This window comes from Aulonocara sp. 'chitande type north' Nkhata Bay, linkage group LG11 (assembly GCF_057382095.1).
Source record: "Aulonocara sp. 'chitande type north' Nkhata Bay isolate Kocher_YH1m ecotype deep benthic linkage group LG11, A_spYH_male_GT1.1, whole genome shotgun sequence".
Taxonomy (NCBI): Eukaryota; Metazoa; Chordata; class Actinopteri; order Cichliformes; family Cichlidae; genus Aulonocara; species Aulonocara sp. 'chitande type north' Nkhata Bay.
The window spans coordinates 7,661,136-7,683,023 of record NC_141354.1 but is presented as its reverse complement, the minus strand read 5'-3'; the positions used below and the strand labels follow the sequence as shown (position 1 = coordinate 7,683,023).

The 21,888-nt window shown below is 45.4% G+C and overlaps 1 protein-coding gene and 2 long non-coding RNA genes across 7 annotated transcripts; 2 read left to right on the top strand and 1 right to left on the bottom strand.

Moving 5' to 3' along the window:
- Nucleotides 1-504: 504 nt before the first annotated feature.
- LOC147318419 (uncharacterized) lies at nucleotides 505-1,805 on the top strand. Its single transcript, XM_086310144.1, has 3 exons — nucleotides 505-990; nucleotides 1,120-1,419; nucleotides 1,522-1,805. The coding sequence occupies exons 1-3, from the start codon at nucleotides 505-507 to the stop codon at nucleotides 1,627-1,629; spliced, it is 894 nt and encodes a 297-aa protein (XP_086166270.1). The 3' UTR covers nucleotides 1,630-1,805.
- Nucleotides 1,806-5,853: 4,048 nt separating this feature from the next.
- LOC147318417 (uncharacterized) lies at nucleotides 5,854-20,442 on the top strand. 4 transcript variants are annotated; one of them, XR_015131453.1, is made up of 9 exons: nucleotides 5,854-5,997; nucleotides 6,291-6,370; nucleotides 8,209-8,388; nucleotides 8,487-8,977; nucleotides 12,812-12,973; nucleotides 13,224-13,331; nucleotides 13,437-13,552; nucleotides 14,557-14,571; nucleotides 15,416-20,442. It is a non-coding gene; the product is annotated as an uncharacterized LOC147318417 (long non-coding RNA). The 4 variants fall into 4 exon arrangements; XR_015131452.1 differs by having other exon boundaries at nucleotides 8,209-8,977; XR_015131454.1 differs by lacking the exon at nucleotides 5,854-5,997 and having other exon boundaries at nucleotides 6,025-6,370; nucleotides 8,209-8,977; nucleotides 15,416-15,548; nucleotides 19,067-20,442.
- Nucleotides 13,739-16,900, bottom strand: LOC147318418 (uncharacterized). 2 transcript variants are annotated; one of them, XR_015131457.1, is made up of 5 exons: nucleotides 16,848-16,900; nucleotides 16,564-16,642; nucleotides 15,386-15,490; nucleotides 14,496-14,653; nucleotides 13,739-14,070 (listed from the first exon to the last, which is right to left on the bottom strand). It is a non-coding gene; the product is annotated as an uncharacterized LOC147318418 (long non-coding RNA). The 2 variants fall into 2 exon arrangements; XR_015131456.1 differs by lacking the exon at nucleotides 16,848-16,900 and having other exon boundaries at nucleotides 16,564-16,691.
- Nucleotides 20,443-21,888: the final 1,446 nt, after the last annotated feature.

The window sequence follows — 21,888 nt, the reverse complement described above, 5'->3', positions numbered from 1 at the left end:
GACACCATAGACAGAGACAGACTCAAAGGCAGACCAAATATAACACACAGAACTCAAACAATAATAATCATCATCATCATAAACTAGAAAATGATAACTAAAAGCGCTGGGTCACCGACCCAGGACCATGACAGTACCCCCCCCCCTCAAGGGCTGGCTCCAGACAGCCCAGCAGAAACACAAAAACGGACCAAAACCAAAAAAGAAAAGCACCCGACCAGGGCGGGCGGAGGGGGCCCAGGACGGAGGGACAGAGTCCAAAAAGGCCCAGATGGCCAAGTTCAGGGGGCCGACAGCACAGGAGGCCAAAACAGTTCAGTTCCGGAGGCCGACCACGCAGTAGGCAGTGGCGTGGAAACAGTTCCGGGGGCCGACCGTGCGGGCGGCAACGGCGGCGCGGATGCAGGTCCGGGGGCCGGCCACGCGGAAGGCAGTGGCGGCGTTTAGGAAGGTGTTCAGGAGGGCGTCCACGGTGGCGGAGATGCCCAACAAGTGGCCTGGCAGATGACCGACGATGTGGAGGCGGTAGTAGGGGACCTGAAGGCTGCGTGGCCCCTGCAGCCCCAGGCGAAGCGGAGGCTGGACCAGACGAAGCTGATGAGGACGCTGAAGTTGGACCAGGCGATGCCGATGCTGAAGCTGAAGTTGGACCAGGCGACGCTAATGAGGCTGATGAGGATGCGGAGGCTGGACCAGGCGAGGCTGATGAGGATGCGGAGGCTGGACCAGGCGAGGCTGATGAGGATGCGGAGGCTGGACCAGGCGAGGCCGAAGCAGAAGCTGGACCAGGCGATGCCGATGAGGATGCTGGAGCCGGACCAGGCGATGCCGATGAGGATGCTGGAGCCGGACCAGGCGATGCCGATGAGGATGCTGGAGCCGGACCAGGCGATGCCGATGAGGATGCTGGAGCTCGACCCGGCGACGGCGTGGGTGGACCTGAAGCTGGACCCGGCGACGGCGTGGGTGGAGACACAGAGGCTGCAGCTGGCGAGGATGAAGACACAGAGGCTGCAGCTGGCGGCGGCGTGGAAGCCGGAGACGGAGGCGCTGCAGCAGGCAGTGTGGATGAAACTGTGGATGCGGCTGGTGGCTGGACGGGCTCCTTGGGCCCCCCAGCTGGCAAAGCAGGAGGCTGGACGGGCTCCTCGGTCCCCCCAGCTGGCGAAGCAGGAGGCTGGACGGGCTCCTCGGGCCCTCCAGCGAAAACAGTCTCAGGACCAGTGGGCACAGGGGCCCCTGGAACACACAGGACAAAACCAGCAGGCACACGGGCCTCTGGCAGGCACAGATCGGAACCAGAAGGCACACGGGCCCCTGGCAGGGACAGAACAGAACCAGCAGGCACACAGGCCTCTGGCAGGCACAGATCGGAACCAGAAGGCACACAGGCCTCTGGCAGGGACAGAACAGAACCAGGCACACGGGCTTCTGGCAGGGACAGAACAGAACCAGGCACACGGGCTTCTGGCAGGGACAGAACAGAACCAGGCACACGGGCTTCTGGCAGGGACAGAACAGAACCAGGCACACGGGCCTCTGGCAAACACATGGCAGACTGCAGCTGCACAGAGCATTGAGTCTGCTCAGGCAGCAACGGCCGGGTGCGGTCCTCAGCTGGCTTCTTAACCGCCAGGGGTCCAGAGTCTGCTGGGGGCTGAAACCCAGCCTCTGGGGAGGCCCTGGAGTGAATCTCAGTCTCAGAACTGGCCAGCTTTTGAGGACTGATAACAATATTGTTTGGTTTGTCTCTCTGATTAGGATTCAAGGTTGTGGAACAGTTCTGTAAGGGTTGGATAGACATAGCTTGCTGAACCGGAGGTGTAGGTGAAGATGATGGCTGTATAGGTGGCTGAGCTGAGGGCAACTGAAGAAAAGGTCGGGAAAATGATGGTTGTGAAGTTGGAAACCGAGCTGACGATAAGGCTGATGATTCCTCTACCAACTGAGCTATTGACTGGGCTAAGGATTGAAATAAGGTTTGTAGTAAGTCAGGCTGTGGATGTGACTGTGCTATGGGAAGCGAGGCTGAATGTGGTGGAGGTGGCGACTGAGCTTCGGGCCGGGCGGCTAACAGAGCTTCGGGCCGGGCGGCTAACAGAGCTTCGGGCCGGGCGGCTAACAGAGCTTCGGGCCGGGCGGCTAACAGAGCTTCGGGCCGGGCGGCTAACAGAGCTGACATAGCCCCAGAACAAACAGTTCCAGATGAAACAGTCTTAACTCCTGGGTCCGAAGGAGCATCAGAAGCACAGTCTTTTGAACCAAAGTGGAAACGATCGCTCTCAAAATGAATACTGTCATTTTCTGGAACAGGAGGAACAGAAGATCTAGAGTTCATGAAGCTGACGTTAGCGGCCTCGGGGGAAACGGTACGTTTATCCCTCGACACAGAAGGCGAATGTAGGGGGACTTTGTCACTCACCCTAGGCGGTTGGTCGAGAAGAGTCCCAGGCTCCTGCCGGAGCCGTGAGTGCTGGCGGCACGTTTGCCGCTTCCAAGTAGAAGAGGAAGCAGCACTGGCAGAATGTGACAAGGAATGACTCGGCTGTGGCTGCTCCTGCTGTGAAGTGGAAACGCTGGGTGAGTCGGGTGGCACTATAATGATCCCTAACATCTTGTAGAAAGCTTGAGCTGGTGTAAGCTGGTTGCTCGCGGTCTCATAGTAATCCTCCCGGGACCGGCGGGAGCGTTTTCTGTGAGACCGGGGCATCCGGGGGGAAGAAGCAGGTGAGTGGACCGAAGGGTAAGCAGCTAGTGAGGAACGGCAGCACGGAGGCCCTCCAAGCGCTAGCCGGGTCCCGTCAAAGGCTGAGCTGCGCTTCCTCAGTGAGTCTGCTGGATCCATACTGGTCGCGTCGTTCTGTCATGAATCGCTGTGTGGCAGGCAAGCAGGAGTGGTGGACCCAAAATGCAGAACTCAGACACGGAAGTGAAACTTAAGGCGCAGCTTTATTGCTGGGAAAAACCTCGTACAAACTAAACTCACCAAAAGAAAACCAAAAGTCAGAACAGAGGAACCAAGGACTGAAACACTGGAAAGAAACACTAAACTGGAGCAGGAGACCAAACACTAGGAACATAGAAGCAGAACACACAGCTAGTTGAGGGTACGACGCGACACTGACACAGAGAAACACAGGGCTTAAATACACAGACGGCAGTAATCAAGGGATGAGAGACAGGAGGGGAACACACCTGGGAGAAATCACAGCTGACGAGACAGGGGAAACGTAAACTGAGCACACTCACATATGACACAAACCTTCACAATAAAACAGGAAACTCAGACACATGGAACCAGACAAGACATTGAACTAAACAGACAGATTCACAAACAGATGGGGTGACACCATAGACAGAGACAGACTCAAAGGCAGACCAAATATAACACACAGAACTCAAACAATAATAATCATCATCATCATAAACTAGAAAATGATAACTAAAAGCGCTGGGTCACCGACCCAGGACCATGACAGAAATGTGGATTATTAAATATTAGGTCTCTCTCCTCCAAGTCTCTGTTAGTACATGACTTAATAATTGATCAACAAATTGATTTACTCTGCCTTACAGAAACCTGGTTGCAGCAGGATGATTACGTTAGTTTAAATGAATCAACACCCCCGAGTCATTCTAACTACCAGAAATCTCGAAGCACAGGCCGAGGGGGCGGTGTGGGAGCAATTTTTCACACCAGCCTATTAATTAATGAAAGACAAAGACAGACTTTTAATTCATCTGAAAGCCTGATGCTTAGCCTTGTCCAACCCAGCTGTGAAACTCAGAAACCAGTCTTACTTGTTATCATCTATCGTCCACCTGGGCCTTACACAGAGTTTCTGTCTGATTTCTCAGACTTTTTATCTGATTTAGTTCTGAGCTCAGATAAAATAATTATTGTGGGTGATTTTAACATCCACGTAAATGGATGTTAAAATGACAGCCTCAGCACTGCATTTAATCTGTTATTAGACTCAATTGGCTTCATTCAAAATGTAAAAGAACCCACCCACCACTTTAATCACACTCTAGATCTTGTTTTAACATATGGCATAGAAACTGAACATTTAACAGTGTTTCCTGAAAACCCTCTCCTGTCTGATCATTTCCTGATAACATTTACATTTACAATAATGGATTACACAGCTTTGGGGAGTAGACTTTATCACAGTAGATGTCTTCCTGGAAGTGCTGTAAATAACCTTAAGAATATAATTCACCCACTGTTGTCATCTTCAATGCCTTTAGCAATTTGAAAGAAATTCACTCATAATCATCTCACAGATGTAATATTATCTACAGCTACCTTTAGTACCATTGATATTAATTTAGAGTCTTTTCCGCCAATTGATCTTAGTTAACTTCAATAATTACTTCCTCCAAACCATCAATGTGTCTTTTAGACCCCATTCCTACAAATCTGCTCAAAGAAGTCCTGCCATTAATTAATTCTTCGATCTTAAATATGATCAACCTATCTCTAATAATCGGCTATGTACCACAGGCCTTCAAGCTGGCTGTAGTTAAACCTTTACTCAAAAAACATCTCTAGACCCAGCAGTCTCATCTAATTATAGGCCAATCTCCAACCTTCCTTTCATTTCCAAAATCCTTGAAAGAGTAGCTGTCAAACAGCTAACAGATCATCTGCAGAGGAATGGTTTATTTGAAGAGTTTCAGTCAGGTTTCAGAGCTCATCACAGCACAGAAACAGCTTTAGTGAAGGTTACAAATGATCTTCTTATGGCCTCTGACAGTGGACTCATCTCTGTGCTTGTCCTGCTAGACCTTAGTGCAGCATTCGATACTGTTGACCATAATATCCTATTAGAGCGATTAGAACATGCTGTAGGTATTACAGGTACTGCACTGCAGTGGTTTGTATCATATCTATCTAATAGACGCCAGTTTGTTCATGTAAATGCCCATATGGAAAAGAAATAGAAAAAACTTATAAAAGACTTGCATCAGATGTGGCCTACTTCATATAGTGAATCATATAAGGCTTATATGATTTACTCATGAAAGTGGCCACTTTCATATATTGTTTTAGTAAGTATCCAAAACATACAAGTTTCATTTATATAATTTTTCTAGGGATCTTATATCTGTTTTCACTCTTGTATGCTTTTCACACAAGTTTCACACAAGACAGATACAAACTTTATAAGATTTATATACATCTTTTCCATATGGGTGGAGAGTCCTCTTCACACACTAAGGTTAATTATGGAGTTCCACAGGGTTCAGTGCTAGGACCAATTCTGTTTACATTATACATGCTTCCCTTAGGCAGCATCATTAGAAGACATAGCATACATTTTCACTGCTATGCAGATGACACCCAGCTCTATCTTGGAAGTAGTTTTTAGTTTGTTTTTAGTTTTAGCTATTTTAGGGGGATATCTGTGTGTGCAGGTGACTATTACTGTGCATAATTATTAGGCAACTTAACAAAAAACAAATATATACCCATTTCAATTATTTATTTTTACCAGTGAAACCAATATAACATCTCCACATTCACAAATATACATTTCTGACATTCAAAAACAAAACAAAAACAAATCAGCGACCAATATAGCCACCTTTCTTTGCAAGGACACTCAAAAGCCTGCCATCCATGGATTCTGTCAGTGTTTTGATCTGTTCACCATCAACATTGCGTGCAGCACCAACCACAGCCTCCCAGACACTGTTCAGAGAGGTGTACTGTTTTCCCTCCTTGTAAATCTCACATTTGATGATGGACCACAGGTTCTCAATGGGGTTCAGATCAGGTGAACAAGGTGGCCATGTCATTAGTTTTTCTTCTTTTATACCCTTTCTTGCCAGCCACGCCAACACGTTCTCACTCCCAACTCGTCAAACGTGTGACGCATGGTCAGGCTCCCTCTGCTGCACTTATGGACGCGCAGGGTACCCCTCTCGCGTCGGGAATTGACGTGAAGGGTCCTCCGATTGAAGAGATTGCCGCGGAAGTGCCTTTTGTCGGTATATTTAGACATTTTCCAAATCACATTGTAGTGACGTATACAGAACACAATAAATTATATAATGTAAACAACTACCTGAAAAACAGGTAGAACAATACTTTTGTATGGTTTATTGCATTTACGGAGGGAGTGATGTATGCTGGGTAATGGCACAGCTAGCTACTGGGTGACTTTATTCACCCGCTTCGGCTGTTATCAGTCCATACAATGGGCGTTATTAGCACAAACCAGTCCCATAGATATGGGCCATCTCCTGCTAGATTGTTCAGAAGGTTGTTCTCATCCATCCAGATGGAGGATCACTAACAGGAGCGTGGAAGACTCCAGAATCCACTCTGGCTGGAATCCGGTGGATACAGCAGTGTTTACAGGTAAGACCATTTAAACGGACAGCATTTATAGAATGACTATTAAAAGTCAGCGAGTGTCAGTAATGTTAATGTGGTTATGTTAGTAATACACCGAGTGCTAATATAACAGCTTTAAGATGCATTTGTAGATATTATTACGTGTTTTACCGTCTTTATGGTGCTAGCTTAAAGTTACGGTGTAAACGTTAGCTTATATTGGAGGAAAGTGTTACTGGTTAAACGATGTTAGCACAGAGATATTAGCTTCTGTCATGACTGATGAAGTTACTAGTTAATAAAGTTTCCAGTAAAGTGATTAATCGCAGCCACAGATTGACAGCAAATATCTCGATTAGCTTCAGTGCATCTGTAATAAATATGTGCAAGTTTCAGTGCTTCGTTTAAACTGTATGATACTTATACTGACCCAGGGTCAGTGTAAAATACAATCCTAGCTGTGTGAACAAAGCCTGGCTCCTTTAATCCTGCATGACAAACCTCAGGATGCAGGTTATTATTACTCTTTCCTGCTGGCACACCTGTCACACCTGAGAGTCAGCTAGAAACTCACAGTGACGTGGACATCATGCAAAGACTGCCAGACTCTGTAATACTGCAAATGATCAGTGACTCAAGTTATCACTAAACTTTAAACAGTACCTCTGTGTCTCTGTGTGCTGAACATCTAGGATTGGGTCAGGCTGCATCAGGTGAAGCTGTTATTTGTATATATCAGTATTTTTTATTCAGGTGTGGGGAAAATACGTAAGACTGCAGTGAAGCGATGCACCAGATTAATCCCTGGCCAAAGGTATCGTACTTAAATCAGACTACTGATCCAGCCACATCAGCCTTTTGTGAGGTCTGTTTAAAGTAGACTAAAAGTGAACTGCAGGTTCCTGAGAGGTGGACTGTGAGCACAGAAACACATGTTCATACATACAGCTGCAGCAAACGTACATTAATTTTAAATAGATTTGTTACTCTGATGTCTGTCTCTGTGTTAGTCCTCTGACAGACTGGTGACCTGTCCAGGTGTGCTCTACCTATGACTACTGGGACAGGCTCTAGCTCCTGTAATAGAAATTTTCTGTTATTCTCATTTAAAGTATTTAAGTGCTTATGCATGTGCTTAGTTGTGACACTGTTACTGTTCAGTGAAAGTTTCTAAAACTAGATGAACTTACTTCAGCGTCAGCAGTTTGAGAAAACAACTCCCTTTACAGGTGCTGATAAGGCCAAGGGCACAAAACAGCTTAACCATTGATACGTTAGGTTTCATAGCGAGACACGTGAAGTGTGGTGTGATCAGTTTAACTTCCTCTTCCTTGGAATGCATAAAGGAGCAGGAGCACGACCTCTGTGGCAGCGCTGACATGACTGAACTGTGATGTTTGATGTGTGTTGGCGCAGTAATAAATAGCTTGATCACAGCTCTTTCTGTGTTGCAGACTTTATTTAAAAAATTCCACGACACCCCCCCCCCCCCCCCCCTCCCACTGTGAACCTGAATTGAATATTCAGAAGACATTTGTTTAAGTAGTTCTACAAATCTGAGCTGTTGGTGTGTCCTTGGATTGTGTGGTAATAATATTAGAGCCTGCAATCTTTCTTACTGAATCTCTACTATGAGTCATGTTACCTGAGATTAATTCTATGTTTACCTGTCAGCCTGGACGAATGTGCTGTGTGAAGGAAATTAAATTAAATCAGATCTGAACTGCGTACATTTAAGGAACCTGTTCATATTTAATTGAAATATGAACCAGTGTTTTTTTTTTGATTGCTGATTCCAAGAGAGTCTTTGTGGAAATCCTGTTTGGCTTTTTGTTATTTTAATTCTCTTTTCTGTTTTCCAGAACAGTTCTCCACAGTCGCTGTCCACATGGGTCAGTGGGACCAAGAAGCACTCTGCTAATGTGGAACTCTGACCAGCAACATCCAGCAGGACCCAGACAGCGTTTTCTATCTCCCAGCTGGAGTTTTTGTTTGTCAGTGACTGGAGAGTCAGATTTTTGTTGAGCTTCACACTTGCAGAGGTAAGTCAGTTTGCAGAGATCCCTCCCACCCTGGCTTTTATGTGCTAGATTTCTTATCTGAAACAGTAATATTTCAGTGACTGCTGCTTATACCACAGGTTAATACACTCTACTGATCCCTGATGGGAGAATCATCAATTTTGGCAACAAAGAAGCCTGGTGGATGTTTGTTTACAGTCTGATGATGGGACATCATGCTCTGCATCTTCAAAGTTTGCCTCCTCATTATTATTCATACCCAGTAATGTGAAGTATGCTCATATCTACTATAACTGAACCAACCTGGTGCTCTTCATTTATGGAGGCTGTTGAGTCTGAATGTTGGATGTTGTGTATCTCGTGTTCTCTGGGCTTTGTTGTCCTCAGTCTTTTCGCAGGATCAGAAAACAAAACCAGGAGGCGCGTAAATGTTTCTTCTCCATGATGTTTCTTCAAATGTTTCTTCTGGATGATGATAAGACTGACACGGGATGCCACCTTTGGTCTTGTGATGAAGCAAAGCTCAGGAAGAAGTGGGATTAAATGGTACCCACATGTGTGCTGCTGAGAAGGATGTACAGGGGCACCTGCAGCCAAATCCAAGCCTCAGGTTAGTTGTAGTTGCAGAACGCTACAGGACTGAGACAGCTGAGGCATCAAATGTTTGATTAAACGGATGAAAAAGAGAAGTTTCTTCCCTATAATTATCACTTCTTAAAATCTGTAGCAACTTCAAGTCTGTCAGCGTGCTGAGCATGCTCAGAATGTGACAATATATTTTTGTTCAATATTTAATTTCTTTCAGTTGCAATTGTTAAATGAAAAATATATATATATATTCTTATAATTTAGCAAACTAATTTATCAAAAAATATATATATACATATATCTGTATTAGTTTTAATTGTCATGATCCTGGGTCCTTTGACCCAGCGTTTTGTGTTTTCTCTTCGCGATTTTGGTTCTGTTCTTCCTCTGGTTGTGTTTACTCTGTTCTGCCCGTGTGTTCCTGTATCTAGTCCGCGTTTCTTAGTTTGTGTCCTTTCATGTGTAAGTTCCTGTTTTATTGTGAAGGTCTGTGTCTTATGTGAGTGTTTTCAGTTTGCCTCCCTAGTCTCGTCATGTTAATTACTCCCAGCTGTGTCCCCACCTGTATGTAATCCCCCTGTGTTCTCTGAGTGTATTTAAGTTGTGTCTTCTGTCATAGTTGTTGCTGGTTCGTCTGTGTTGTTTCCCCTCGGTCTCCCTGTATGTATTTCCCCGGACCTCCCTGCACCGTCATTCTTGGTTTGTGTTGTTAGTTTACCCAGTTTAGGTTTCAGTTTCATGTTCCTAGCGCCTTTGTTGTTTGCATTTTTGTTGTTAATAAACACTCACCTGCACCAGAGCTGCCGCCTTTTGGTCCTATATATATTCCACACGGCTTGCCCCCGCAAACCGTGACAGAACGAACCAGCCACCATGGACCCAGCGGCAGTAAATCCGTCCGAGGAGCTCCAGGACGACATCACATACAATGTGGAGATCCTTCTCAGCCTATGGCTGGAACATCCCCCGGAAGAGCTTCGCCGCGCAGCAGAAGACCGGCTGCAACGGCTCTTTTCCGGCCTGCCATGGCTATTGGACTCGCTTCCTCCGACCATGCAGGCTTTTCTCCGGCTCACACCGCACCTTCTCTCAGCCACTCCTGCCTCGCTGCCCGACTCGCCGGATGTGATCTTGCCCGGCCCGTCGGAGCCGTCTGCGGGGAGGAGACGCCGATCGCGCCGCAAGCGCGCCACCCCACAGCTGGACGTTTGGACTTCTAATTCGCCGGCTGTGGTGAGTGAGGACTGTTTTCCATTTGCGGACTGTATGACTGTTCATTCAGGGGCGGTGTTCTGTGCGGCAGATGACTTTGTGAACAGCATATCACCTCCCCCGCAGCCACTCTCAGCCCAGTTAGCTCCCCCGCAGCCAGTGCCACCCTCAGCTCAGTCTCCAGTGCCACCCTCAGCTCAGTCTCCAGTGCCACCCTCAGCTCAGTCTCTAGTGCCGCCTGTAGCGCAGGCCCCAGTAGCTCCAGTGCCGCCTGTAGCGCAGGCCCCAGTAGCTCCAGTGCCGCCTGTAGCGCAGGCCCCAGTAGCTCCAGTGCCGCCTGTAGCGCAGACCCCAGTAGCTCCAGTGCCCCCGCTACCCGTAACTCTGGCTCCAGTAATAGTGGTCTCACATACTCACTCCATGCAGGGAGAAAGTATAATTTTACCTCAAGGTGCTTTTTGTAGTTCAGCCGCCTTTGGCACAGTTTGCCGCTCCAGGGCTTCCCCAGAGGCTAGGTCCCAGTCCTCAGCTGATTCTGGACCCCTGGAGTTTAAGCAGCCACCCGAGGGACCGCTCCGGCCTTCGTCTCTTGTCTCCGCTGGAGGGTCCGACGGACCGCTCCGGCCTTTGTCTCCTGTTTCAGCTGGGGGGCCCGAGGAGCCCGTCCAGCAGCCTTCCTCGTCAGCTGGTGGTTCCGGAGAACCACACCAGCCTCATGCCTCGTCGGCTGGAGGGTCCGAGGGGCCCGTTCAGCCTCCTGTCTCCGCTGGAGGGTCCGAGGGGCCCGTTCAGCAACCTTCCTCGTCAGCTGGGGGTTCAGGAGAACCGCACCAGCACCATGCCACATCAGCTGGAGGGCCCGAGGAGCCCATCCAGCCACCATCTGCTACGCCAGCTCCAGCCTGTGCTTCGTCAGCTGCAGCTCCAGCCTGTGCTTCGTCAGCTGCAGCTCCAGCCTGTGCTTCGTCAGCTGCAGCTCCAGCCTGTGCTTCGTCAGCTGCAGCCTCAGAGCCTTCGTCAGCTGCAGCCTCAGAGCCTTCGTCAGCTGCAGCCTCAGAGCCTTCGTCAGCTGCAGCCTCAGAGCCTTCGTCTGCTGCAGCCTCAGAGCCTTCGTCTGCTGCAGCCTCAGAGCCTTCGTCTGCTGCAGCCTCAGAGCCTTCGTCTGCTGCAGCCTCATCGCCAGCTGCAGCCTCATCGCCAGCTGCAGCCTCATCGCCAGCTGCAGCCTCATCGCCAGCTGCAGCCTCATCGCCAGCTGCAGCCTCATCGCCAGCTGCAGCCTCGTCTGGTCCTGCCTCTGCTTCAGCGTCGCCTGGTCCTGTGCCCTCCAAGCCTCGGCCGGTGCGCCTGACACTTGGGCGCCGCCGCTGCCTTCCGCGCGGCCAGCCCCCTGATCGCCATCGCCTGAGTGGCCGCCGCTGCCTTCCGCACGGCCGGCCCCCGGACCGCCATCGCCTGAGTGGCCGCCGCTGCCTTCCGCACGGCCGGCCCCCGGACCGCCATCGCCTGAGTGGCCGCCGTTGCCGTCCGCACGGCCGGCCTCCCGAACTGTATCCACGTCGCCGCCGTTGCCGTCCGCACGGTCGGCCCCCCGAACTGTTTTGGACTCCTGTGCTGTCGGCCCCCTGGCCGGCCCCCCGAACTGTTTTGGACTCCTGTGCTGTCGGCCCCCTGAACTCTTCTGTTTTGGACTCTGTTTTTTTCCTGTGTTTTGGTGTGCTTCGTTTCTTTTGGTTTTGGGCTCGTTTTTTTGTTTTTGTCTTTTGGCCTTCTGGTGCTCCGGTTTTGTTTTGCTTCGAGCCCTCCTTCCTGGGCCCCCGCCGCCCGCCCTGGTCGGGTTGTTTTCTGTTTTTTCTGGCTGTTTCTTGTTGGGCTGTCTGGAGCCAGCCTTTGAGGGGGGGGTACTGTCATGATCCTGGGTCCTTTGACCCAGCGTTTTGTGTTTTCTCTTCGCGATTTTGGTTCTGTTCTTCCTCTGGTTGTGTTTACTCTGTTCTGCCCGTGTGTTCCTGTATCTAGTCCGCGTTTCTTAGTTTGTGTCCTTTCATGTGTAAGTTCCTGTTTTATTGTGAAGGTCTGTGTCTTATGTGAGTGTTTTCAGTTTGCCTCCCTAGTCTCGTCATGTTAATTACTCCCAGCTGTGTCCCCACCTGTATGTAATCCCCCTGTGTTCTCTGAGTGTATTTAAGTTGTGTCTTCTGTCATAGTTGTTGCTGGTTCGTCTGTGTTGTTTCCCCTCGGTCTCCCTGTATGTATTTCCCCGGACCTCCCTGCACCGTCATTCTTGGTTTGTGTTGTTAGTTTACCCAGTTTAGGTTTCAGTTTCATGTTCCTAGCGCCTTTGTTGTTTGCATTTTTGTTGTTAATAAACACTCACCTGCACCAGAGCTGCCGCCTTTTGGTCCTATATATATTCCACACGGCTTGCCCCCGCAAACCGTGACATTAATAAATTAATTTGACACCTGTATTGAAAATACCATATTGTATTCACACAGAATCAGTTTGGTATCATTGTTTGTCTGCTCACTGATTGTTGAAGCTAAGAGCTACTTTGATCTGTTTAGATCTAAAGTATCCAAAGTTGAGCTCTGATGTTTCTTCACCCCTGTGTGTGTGATATGTGATTCCTACATGCTGGCAGAGCAGAGCAGCAGTTTGTGCTCACAGATGGTGACGGTGTGGAGAGACGGTGGTGTTTCCTCAGAAGAACCAGCAGAGTCACAAAGGGCACCAGTCCATCTCACCACCTTGACTTGCTGACTGATGTTCGTCTGCACTGCACAGAGGAAATCAGCTGACCGAGGTTTGTCCAGTGACGTGTTATGAATGTATATTTGTTTTATGCTTACAGATGTGTTTTTCTTGACAGAGGCTCTGCAGAGGTCAGACAAAGCAGAGAAAACATGTGCTTTACATTTTACTGTGATTTACTGTGATATTTGTTGCCTGATGTTCAGCAGGAATGGAGAAATAGAATCAAAGGAGATGTTTTTGATGTTTTTGTAATGATGTAAGTAAATCTTCAATATTATTTATTTGCTTGGTTATATTAGGAGTGTTTCTGAGTGAGGGGGGAGGAGTCATCATCCAGGTAAAGTGACGTGGATCCGTGGATACACTTGTCTCCCCTTTAAAGGAGACGATCCAAGTCATCCTTAAATGTTAGTGCTTTCAAATACACAAACATTTTTAAAGGACAAAAATGAACATCCAACTTTGACTGTAACACAAAATAAATCTTTGCATGTGTGTTTTCAAACTCTCAGATGGGCAGCATATCAGTCTTGGACTGTCTAACCTGCAGCACTGAATGACCACCACACATGAGCATGTTCCTGCAACATTCAGCATCTGATCCTTCATCTGTGTGCTTCTGCTTTTGGTAAGTAGAGTTACCCAACTCCAGTAACTCTAAACACATGCCATCCATTTCTAACGGCCTGGTTACTTCCTGTCAGTTACTTTAGAAACCATGCATATATGCATATATCTCTATAAACCTGCCTGAGGGCTGCCATTTTTACATTCAGTTATTTCTCTGTTGAATCTAAATAATGAATGTGTTACAGTTAAACTGACACTGATCAGTGTAAATGGCTCATTGGGACACAGAAACCTTTAAATTAAACCTGATATCGAGTGTCAAACAATATCAAAGCTGTAAAAGCTGTTTACAGTCAGAATTTATAAAAACTATGATTGTAAATAAATTCAAACAAGTGAGCTTTTCTCTTTGTGCTGAATATCAACACTGTGATTTCTTAGACTGTAAGCTTTACTTTAGCACAACCAGTTGTAGAAGCTGCCACTCCAAATGTCTTTGATAACAAGAAAAAAAATACCTTTTCAGTCCACGGCCTGAAGTTCTTCTCTGACATCTTCTGCAATCGGCTTTGTCTGCTGGTTTGAAGACAATAAACCACAAAAAGATGATTTAGTCACTTTGTCTGCATCATGCAGCTCGAATGTGTCGTGTAACGATGTTGAATAGCCGTCGTTATCCCTCTGCTGTGTCAGTAGGATTGTACTGTACAGCATCTCATTGATATGTGAGGAATGCTAATGTAACACGATAACAGACTTACATCATTAAAATATAAAGTGCAGGAGATATTTAGATATTTTTATATTTATATTACATTTTATAGCTGACGGATATTACTAAATAGATAGAATTTACTAAATAGCTGGATGAAGATGAAAAATATGTCTATAATAACAAATGACCATGAGAGCCAGTAGAATTAATTCAACTGGACACTCAAAAGACGTCCTTAAATGCTCTTTAAGTGGCAGAACAAACGAACAAACAGTTAATTGCTTACTTGAGATGAAATCTGCTCAGCTACTTTGAAAACAGCTTCTAACTGGTTCCTCCTTTAACAGGATGACGGCTCAGGGGTAAGGCCATCATGCAGTCCAGCAACCTTTATGGTTCTGCTTTGATTCACCAGGAACTATTAGGGAAACCTTCCAGCGCCTCCTGTGAAAGACACAGGCATAAACACACAAACATTTATTAACATGTTCCACAGTCTTCCAGTTTGATTTTCTCATCCTGTGGACAACAACGTACAGGGATGCAGGTTTATTGTTAACTTTTGTAAGGTTTATTTACTGAACATATCCAGCTGCAGCTCCACTGTGATCCTGAGCTGGATAAGCACTTAAGGAAATGTGTCAATAAATGGACATACATCAACTTACTATATTTATCCAAACAGACGGGACCAATAATGCTTCACTGAGTCAGAGACTTTAATGTCTCTTCTATGTAAGAATGTCTCGTGCTGATATACCTGCAAACTTGACAACAAAGGTTTTTCAGACTGCATGTAGCTGTCCTCTATGTCAGCTCACACATTTACATTTATGTCACACTTATTTCTGCTTTCCCATTTTATAATTATTACTTACATTTTGATTAGATACCTTGAGTTTGTAAATGATCAGATTACATAATTGGAATACAATGTATCCAATTCAGGGTTGCGGGAGGATGAAGCCTATCCCAGCTGATACAGGACAAAGACAGGCTGCCAGTTTATTGCAGGGCTAACACGATATGTGCAACAGAAAATCCACTTAAATGTTTTATATTTGTTATAATAATCATAATTATGACTATTATTTAAAGGTTTCTTTAAATAATACATTTTGATTTTTATAACCTCTAAAATATAAACCTGAGCTGTTTCAGATTCTGATCTCTGACCTCAGTGACCTGGCTGTGTCCTCACTGCAGCTCCCTCTTGGAAGTACGTCTGCTTCTTGTCTACCCCCAGTGTTGACCGCCTGCCCTTGATATCACGTACTGTACCTGAGGAACAAAAAAGGACAAACACTTGCCTTCATTTAAGAAGTACATTCATACAGAGGTAATCTATGGAAACACACTAGTTCACCCTTTGGGAGAAATCAGTTCCTGTGAAACATTTCTGTAAATGAACATCATGTGGAGAATGAATGAAACGAGTTCTTCCGGTGACTCAGCAGTCCCACACTGACAAATGACATCTAGTTAAACTATTAAGCATATTTGCTCTTCTGAAATCTGTGTTAAACAACAACAAACATAAATTAGTAACAAAAATACAGCTGAGTAGAGGCTTTACAAACCACCAGCAGCCATAATGCTAAATTTTAATCTTCAAATGTTTCTGAGCCGTCTTCAACCTGCTTTTAACACATTAAAGTCCCACAGTCAATGCAGCCTGACCCAATCCTAGATGTTCAGCACACAGAGACACAGAGGTACTGTTTAAAGTTTAGTGTTAACCTGAGTCACTGATCATTTGCAGTATTACAGAGTCTGGCAGTCTTTGCATGATGTCCACGTCACTGTAAGTTTCTAGCTGACTCTCAGGTGTGACAGGTGTGCCAGCAGGAAAGAGTAATAATAACCTGCATCCTGAGGTTTGTCATGCAGGATTAAAGGAGCCAGGCTTTGTTCACACAGCTAGGATTGTATTTTACACTGACCCTGGGTCAGTATAAGTATCATACAGTTTAAACGAAGCACTGAAACTTGCACATATTTATTACAGATGCACTGAAGCTAATCGAGATATTTGCTGTCAATCTGTGGCTGCGATTAATCACTTTACTGGAAACTTTATTAACTAGTAACTTCATCAGTCATGACAGAAGCTAATATTTCTGTGCTAACATCGTTTAACCAGTAACACTTTACTCCAATATAAGCTAACGTTTACACCGTAACTTTAAGCTAGCACCATAAAGACGGTAAAACACGTAATAATATCTACAAATGCATCTTAAAGCTGTTATATTAGCACTCGGTGTATTACTAACATAACCACATTAACATTACTGACACTCGCTGACTTTTAATAGTCATTCTATAAATGCTGTCCGTTTAAATGGTCTTACCTGTACACACTGCATATCCACCGGATTGCAGCCAGAGTGGATTCTGGAGTCTTCCACGCTCCTGTTAGTGATCCTCCATCTGGATGGATGAGAACAACCTTCTGAACAATCTAGCAGGAGATGGCCGATATCTATGGGACTGGTTTGTGCTAATAACGCCCATTGTATGGACTGATAACAGCCGAAGCGGGTGAATAAAGTCACCCAGTAGCTAGCTGTGCCATTACCCAGCATACATCACTCCCTCCGTAAATGCAATAAACCATACAAAAGTATCGTTCTACCTGTTTTTCAGGTAGTTGTTTACATTATATAATTTATTGTGTTCTGTATACGTCACTACAATGTGATTTGGAAAATGTCTAAATATACCGACAAAAGGCACTTCCGCGGCAATCTCTTCAATCGGAGGACCCTTCACGTCAATTCCCGACACGAGAGGGGTACCCTGCGCGTCCATAAGTGCAGCAGAGGGAGCCTGACCATGCGTCACACGTTTGACGAGTTGGGAGTGAGAACGTGTTGGCCACGCTGTGGAGTACTTGGACGCGTGTGATGGAGCATTGTCCTGCATGAAAATCATGTTTTTCTTGTAGGATGCAGACTTCTTCCTGTACCACTGCTTGAAGAAGGTGTCTTCCAGAAACTGGCAGTAGGACTGGGAGTTGAGCTTGACTCCATCCTCAACCCGAAAAGGCCCCACAAGCTCATCTTTGATGATACCAGCCCAAACCAGTACTCCACCTCCACCTTGCTGGCGTCTGAGTCGGACTGGAGCTCTCTGCCCTTTACCAATCCAGCCACGGGCCCATCCATCTGGCCCATCAAGACTCACTCTCATTTCATCAGTCCATAAAACCTTAGAAAAATCAGTCTTGGGATATTTCTTGGCCCAGTCTTGACGTTTCAGCTTGTGTGTCTTGTTCAGTGGTGGTCGTCTTTCAGCCTTTCTTACCTTGGCCATGTCTCTGAGTATTGCACACCTTGTGCTTTTGGGCACTCCAGTGATGTTGCAGCTCTGAAATATGGCCAAACTGGTGGCAAGTGGCATCTTGGCAGCTGCACGCTTGACTTTTCTCAGTTCATGGGCAGTTATTTTGCGCCTTGGTTTTTCCACACGCTTCTTGCGACCCTGTTGACTGTTTTGAATGAAACGCTTGATTGTTCGATGATCACGCTTCAGAAGCTTTGCAATTTTGAGACTGCTGCATCCCTCTGCAAGATATCTCACTATTTTTGATTTTTCTGAGCCTGTCAAGTCCTTCTTTTGACCCATTTTGCCAAAGGAAAGGACGTTGCCTAATAATTATGCACACCTGATATAGGGTGTTGATGTCATTAGACCACACCCCTCCTCATTACAGAGATGCACATCACCTAATATGCTTAATTGGTAGTAGGCTTTCGAGCCTATACAGCTTGGAGTAAGACAACGTGCATGAAGAGGATGATGTGGACAAAATACTCATTTGCCTAATAATTCTGCACTCCCTGTATCTCTACTTTTAAGATTAGGCTTCAAACCTTCCTTTTTGCTAAAGCATATAGTTAGGGCTGGATTAGGGGACCCTGAATCCTCCCTTAGTTACACTGCAATAGGTGTGGGATGCCGGGGGATTCCCATGATGCACTGAGTATTTCTATGTGTTCATAAACCTCTCTGCATTGAATCATTACATGTCTTTTATCCTGTCTTCCTTCCTTCACTCCAACCAGTCGTGGTGCTCACTTTTAAAATGTTCATGGCCACAGGAGCGGCGAGCTGGGAGTGGAGAATGTGATGAGCTGTGGAGTTAATGAAAGCAGCTTTCTTTTTATCACTTTCCACTGTAGTCTGACAAATGAACCTTTAACTCCTAATTGATGCCTTTACAGAGGAAGCTTTCAGGAAACAAGCATTGTGAAGAAAATTAATTATTCATTACTTTAATTTATTCTTCTTCAAGCCTAAGCCTATACATCAATATTCTTTGTACTTCTCTGTTTCCCCTGAATTCTTTGACTTATATGTTTTCTGTGCAAAGTTTCCAAATATTTCTCCTACTGGCACCTGGGATCAGGTTGCAGGCTGTTAATTTATGGGTTGTTGTCATGTTTCCAAACTCAGCTTACCTTGTACACATAACAGTAATGTCAGTCTCTTCAGATCATTGGTACAAAAAAGGAAATGTAAGTAAAATTGATTTGCTAAACATATCGTTTAAACATAGAAAAATCCTCCGTCAACTTACATACAACTTTTGCTCCTCAGAGAGGTTCTGAAGAAAAATGTGGAAAAGAAGGGACATGTCAAATTAGTCTTGAAAAGATAACTCCTAATCTGCTGTTAATTCTGTGCTCAGCATGCTCCAAACAGCCATTGTTTCAACAAATGCAATGCTTTCATCTGAGTACTGGAGCTGAAGAAAGGCAGCGGCGCTACAAAGCCCAGTAAATCAGCTAAAGCACAGTGAGAATGTGGCAGAGGAGTGATTCCAGGCATTTGTCTTTGTTTTCTCCATAGACGCTTTTACCACCAGAATAAAGTGAACTAAAGTGGAACACAGCCCAGAAAAAGGGAAGTAAAGTAAATGGAACATTTCTTATTTTAACGTTCACTGTCACTCAACACTGCTCAACATAAACTCAGTGTTGCTAAATTAAAAAAAGAAACGAATATGAAGATAAAAACATGGGCAAACATAAAATCAATGCACGTCACAAAATCAATAAACCAATGAGAGGGAGATGTACTCGGGGCCCAAACCATTAAGTGATTTATAGCATACTAAAAATGGGCCTATGAAGTAACCTGAGTAGTGGTGTGAAATGTTAGATTTCTTGGACATAGACAAACTCTGACTCCAGCACCATATTTTGACAGTACAGCTAATAGGACGTTGCTGTAGTCTAAGTTGATAAAGATTTCATTAAGATGAAAGGATTAACTAGTTCCTCAGCTCCGGTTTAATATAGGGATGTTTCAATTTTCAATACGTTTTTAAGTTCCTGCAGTGATGTGATTTTCAAAACCTGGACCCAAATCCAAAACACGATCAAGATTTCAAACTGTCTTAGTGTCACACAGTGGAAATTTGTATTTATCTTGTATATTGTTTTTATTCTGATTTTTAGTGTTTATTTATGAGTGTCGTTTTATTTGCATGGTTTTATTCTGTTTCTATTGCATGGTTTTTAGTGTTTTATGTGACATAGTTTTTAATCCACTGTGGACTGGCTACACATGGGACAAATTAGCTGATAGGGACCACCTGCTGAGGCATGGGTGTGTCCAGAGGTGGCCTATCAGCTGTGTAAGGTGACTGGACGGTGAATGCTAAATGGCCAGTGTGACACGGCGACCCAGTCCTGACCTCATGGAACGGCAACAGTAGGAGACAACGCGTGTGCTTGGCAGCAAGGTAGAGGTTTACCTCTCTACTGTTGTTTACTGGGTGCAGCTGGGTTGGGAGAGGGTCGCCATGGCCATGAGCCAGGGCCGCTTCTGGGACCATTGTTCTGGCCCCTATTTGTTATTTTACAGGACACCGACACAAGGGGAGCTGTGGCGGTGGTCGAATGATGGGTTCGGGTGCAGAACGCAAGCTGGGCAGGGATGTGATGTGCCAGTGGAAGGACAAGAAGATGGGAGCCTCTTCCTTGTCTGCCGAAGACGAGGCTGGCCTGGACTCTGCTCTAAGGAAGGAATTCCTGGCCTGCTGATGGACCCATAATGAACATGTGGCATAATTATAGCAGGGTTTTTTTGTGAATGTAGAAAATGGTAGTTTTACGGGTTTTAGAATTTTTTTTTATTTAGTTTTAGTAGATTTTATTACGTACATTTTAAGGGTGTTTTTATTTGTGCTCCCTGGCCTAGTAATAAACTGTTTATGATCAGACCTGCTTCATCTCTGTGCCCTGGGTATCTGACTCGCTTGCTACCCCTTGTATTTTAAAGAATCTTTCTGTTTAGCAGGACATTCTGGTGTGACTATCCCAGCTATCATAGGGCTTGCCCTGGACAGGTCGCCAAGGTTACAGGACTAACACAAAGAGACACAATCATTTTCACTCGCATTCACTCCTATGGGCAATTTAGTCACCAATTAACCTAACCCCACTAACTGCATGTCTTCAGATTGGGGAGCTGCAGTACCTGAAGAGAACCCGTGCACGTGGGGAGAACATGCAAACTCCACTCAGAACAACCCCGGGTGGTGGAGTTGAACAGTTTGACCAGTCAGCGTTTCCTGTATCCTTCAAGTAGTATGGAGTCCACTTTGTAAGAAGCAATAAAGTCAGAAAAAATCAAACTTAAAATAATAATTTTACCATTTCAAACGTTGAAGTGCAAGTAGATTAGAAGGATCACACAGGAAAAGCTCGGTGAGATAGTGGTAAATGGTAAATGGTAAATGGCCTGTATTTATATAGCGCTTTACTAGTCCCTAAGGACCCCAAAGCGCTTTACATATCCAGTCATCCACCCATTCACGCACACATTCACACACACTGGTGAGTAAATCTCTGGGGTTCTCTGGCTTGCTTGTGACCTTCTTTTATTTAAATAGTGTAGAATCCACAGTATTTCATAAGGTAAAGGCTTTTGTATCTAAGTATTCATGGATTAAACCCAACATGCTGAATGGTTCGATGAAAGCCGTCATGTTTAAGGAGCTCTGGTTAATTGTGGATGATGAGGAAGTTGTTTACATAAAGGATGCTTCTGACATGCCAGTGTTAAAGACCGTCCACGAGCACGTTTCAAGTATTAACACAGTTTTGATGTTTTTCATGCTGAAAAAGGTAGAAGCGCTGACATTTGCTTTGTTGCTGTGAAACAAAATCCAAAGAGAAGAAAAAGTTTGATGACTCACCACTTGAAAAGACAGAGTGAAAAAATTAACATCTCTCTTCTGCACTGTTAGATAATTAAATTGCCCTATAGTGCTCCTTTGGAGCTTAATAGTTTAAAAAGTAAACAGCTCATTGGTAGGCTTTGCATGCATATCTCCTTAACCAAATTAGTATGGAAATGCTAAAACATGGTTAATGAAGCCACCTTAGAAACCCCCTCGAATACATCTTCAATTTAATGGATTTAGCAGAGTGATACATGTATGCACAAATATACATGTATCAATTATAGAATATCTTATAGAAAATGCCATAATTACTGCAGTCAGGGTGTTTTCTATTAGCCGCTAATCCAAATTGAACAGAATTTGGTTGAAGTGGAGAGGATTCAGTGCCAACACATTGGGGGAAGAAGACGGATCAGTCATCCATTATTGTTATAGGTGCATTAGAGTTGTAACTTGTGGTGTTCGAACAAGCCCACAA

Excerpts from the sequence above, each read along its gene's own strand:
- LOC147318419 (XM_086310144.1), top strand. The coding sequence starts at position 505 with ATGACCGACGATGTGGAGGCGGTAGTAGGGGACCTGAAGGCTGCGTGG. Across the intron at positions 991-1,119 it reads AGACACAGAGGCTGCAGCTG|CTGGCAAAGCAGGAGGCTGG; the intron begins GCGAGGATGAAG and ends TGGGCCCCCCAG. Across the intron at positions 1,420-1,521 it reads CAGGGACAGAACAGAACCAG|AACCAGGCACACGGGCCTCT; the intron begins GCACACGGGCTT and ends GGGACAGAACAG.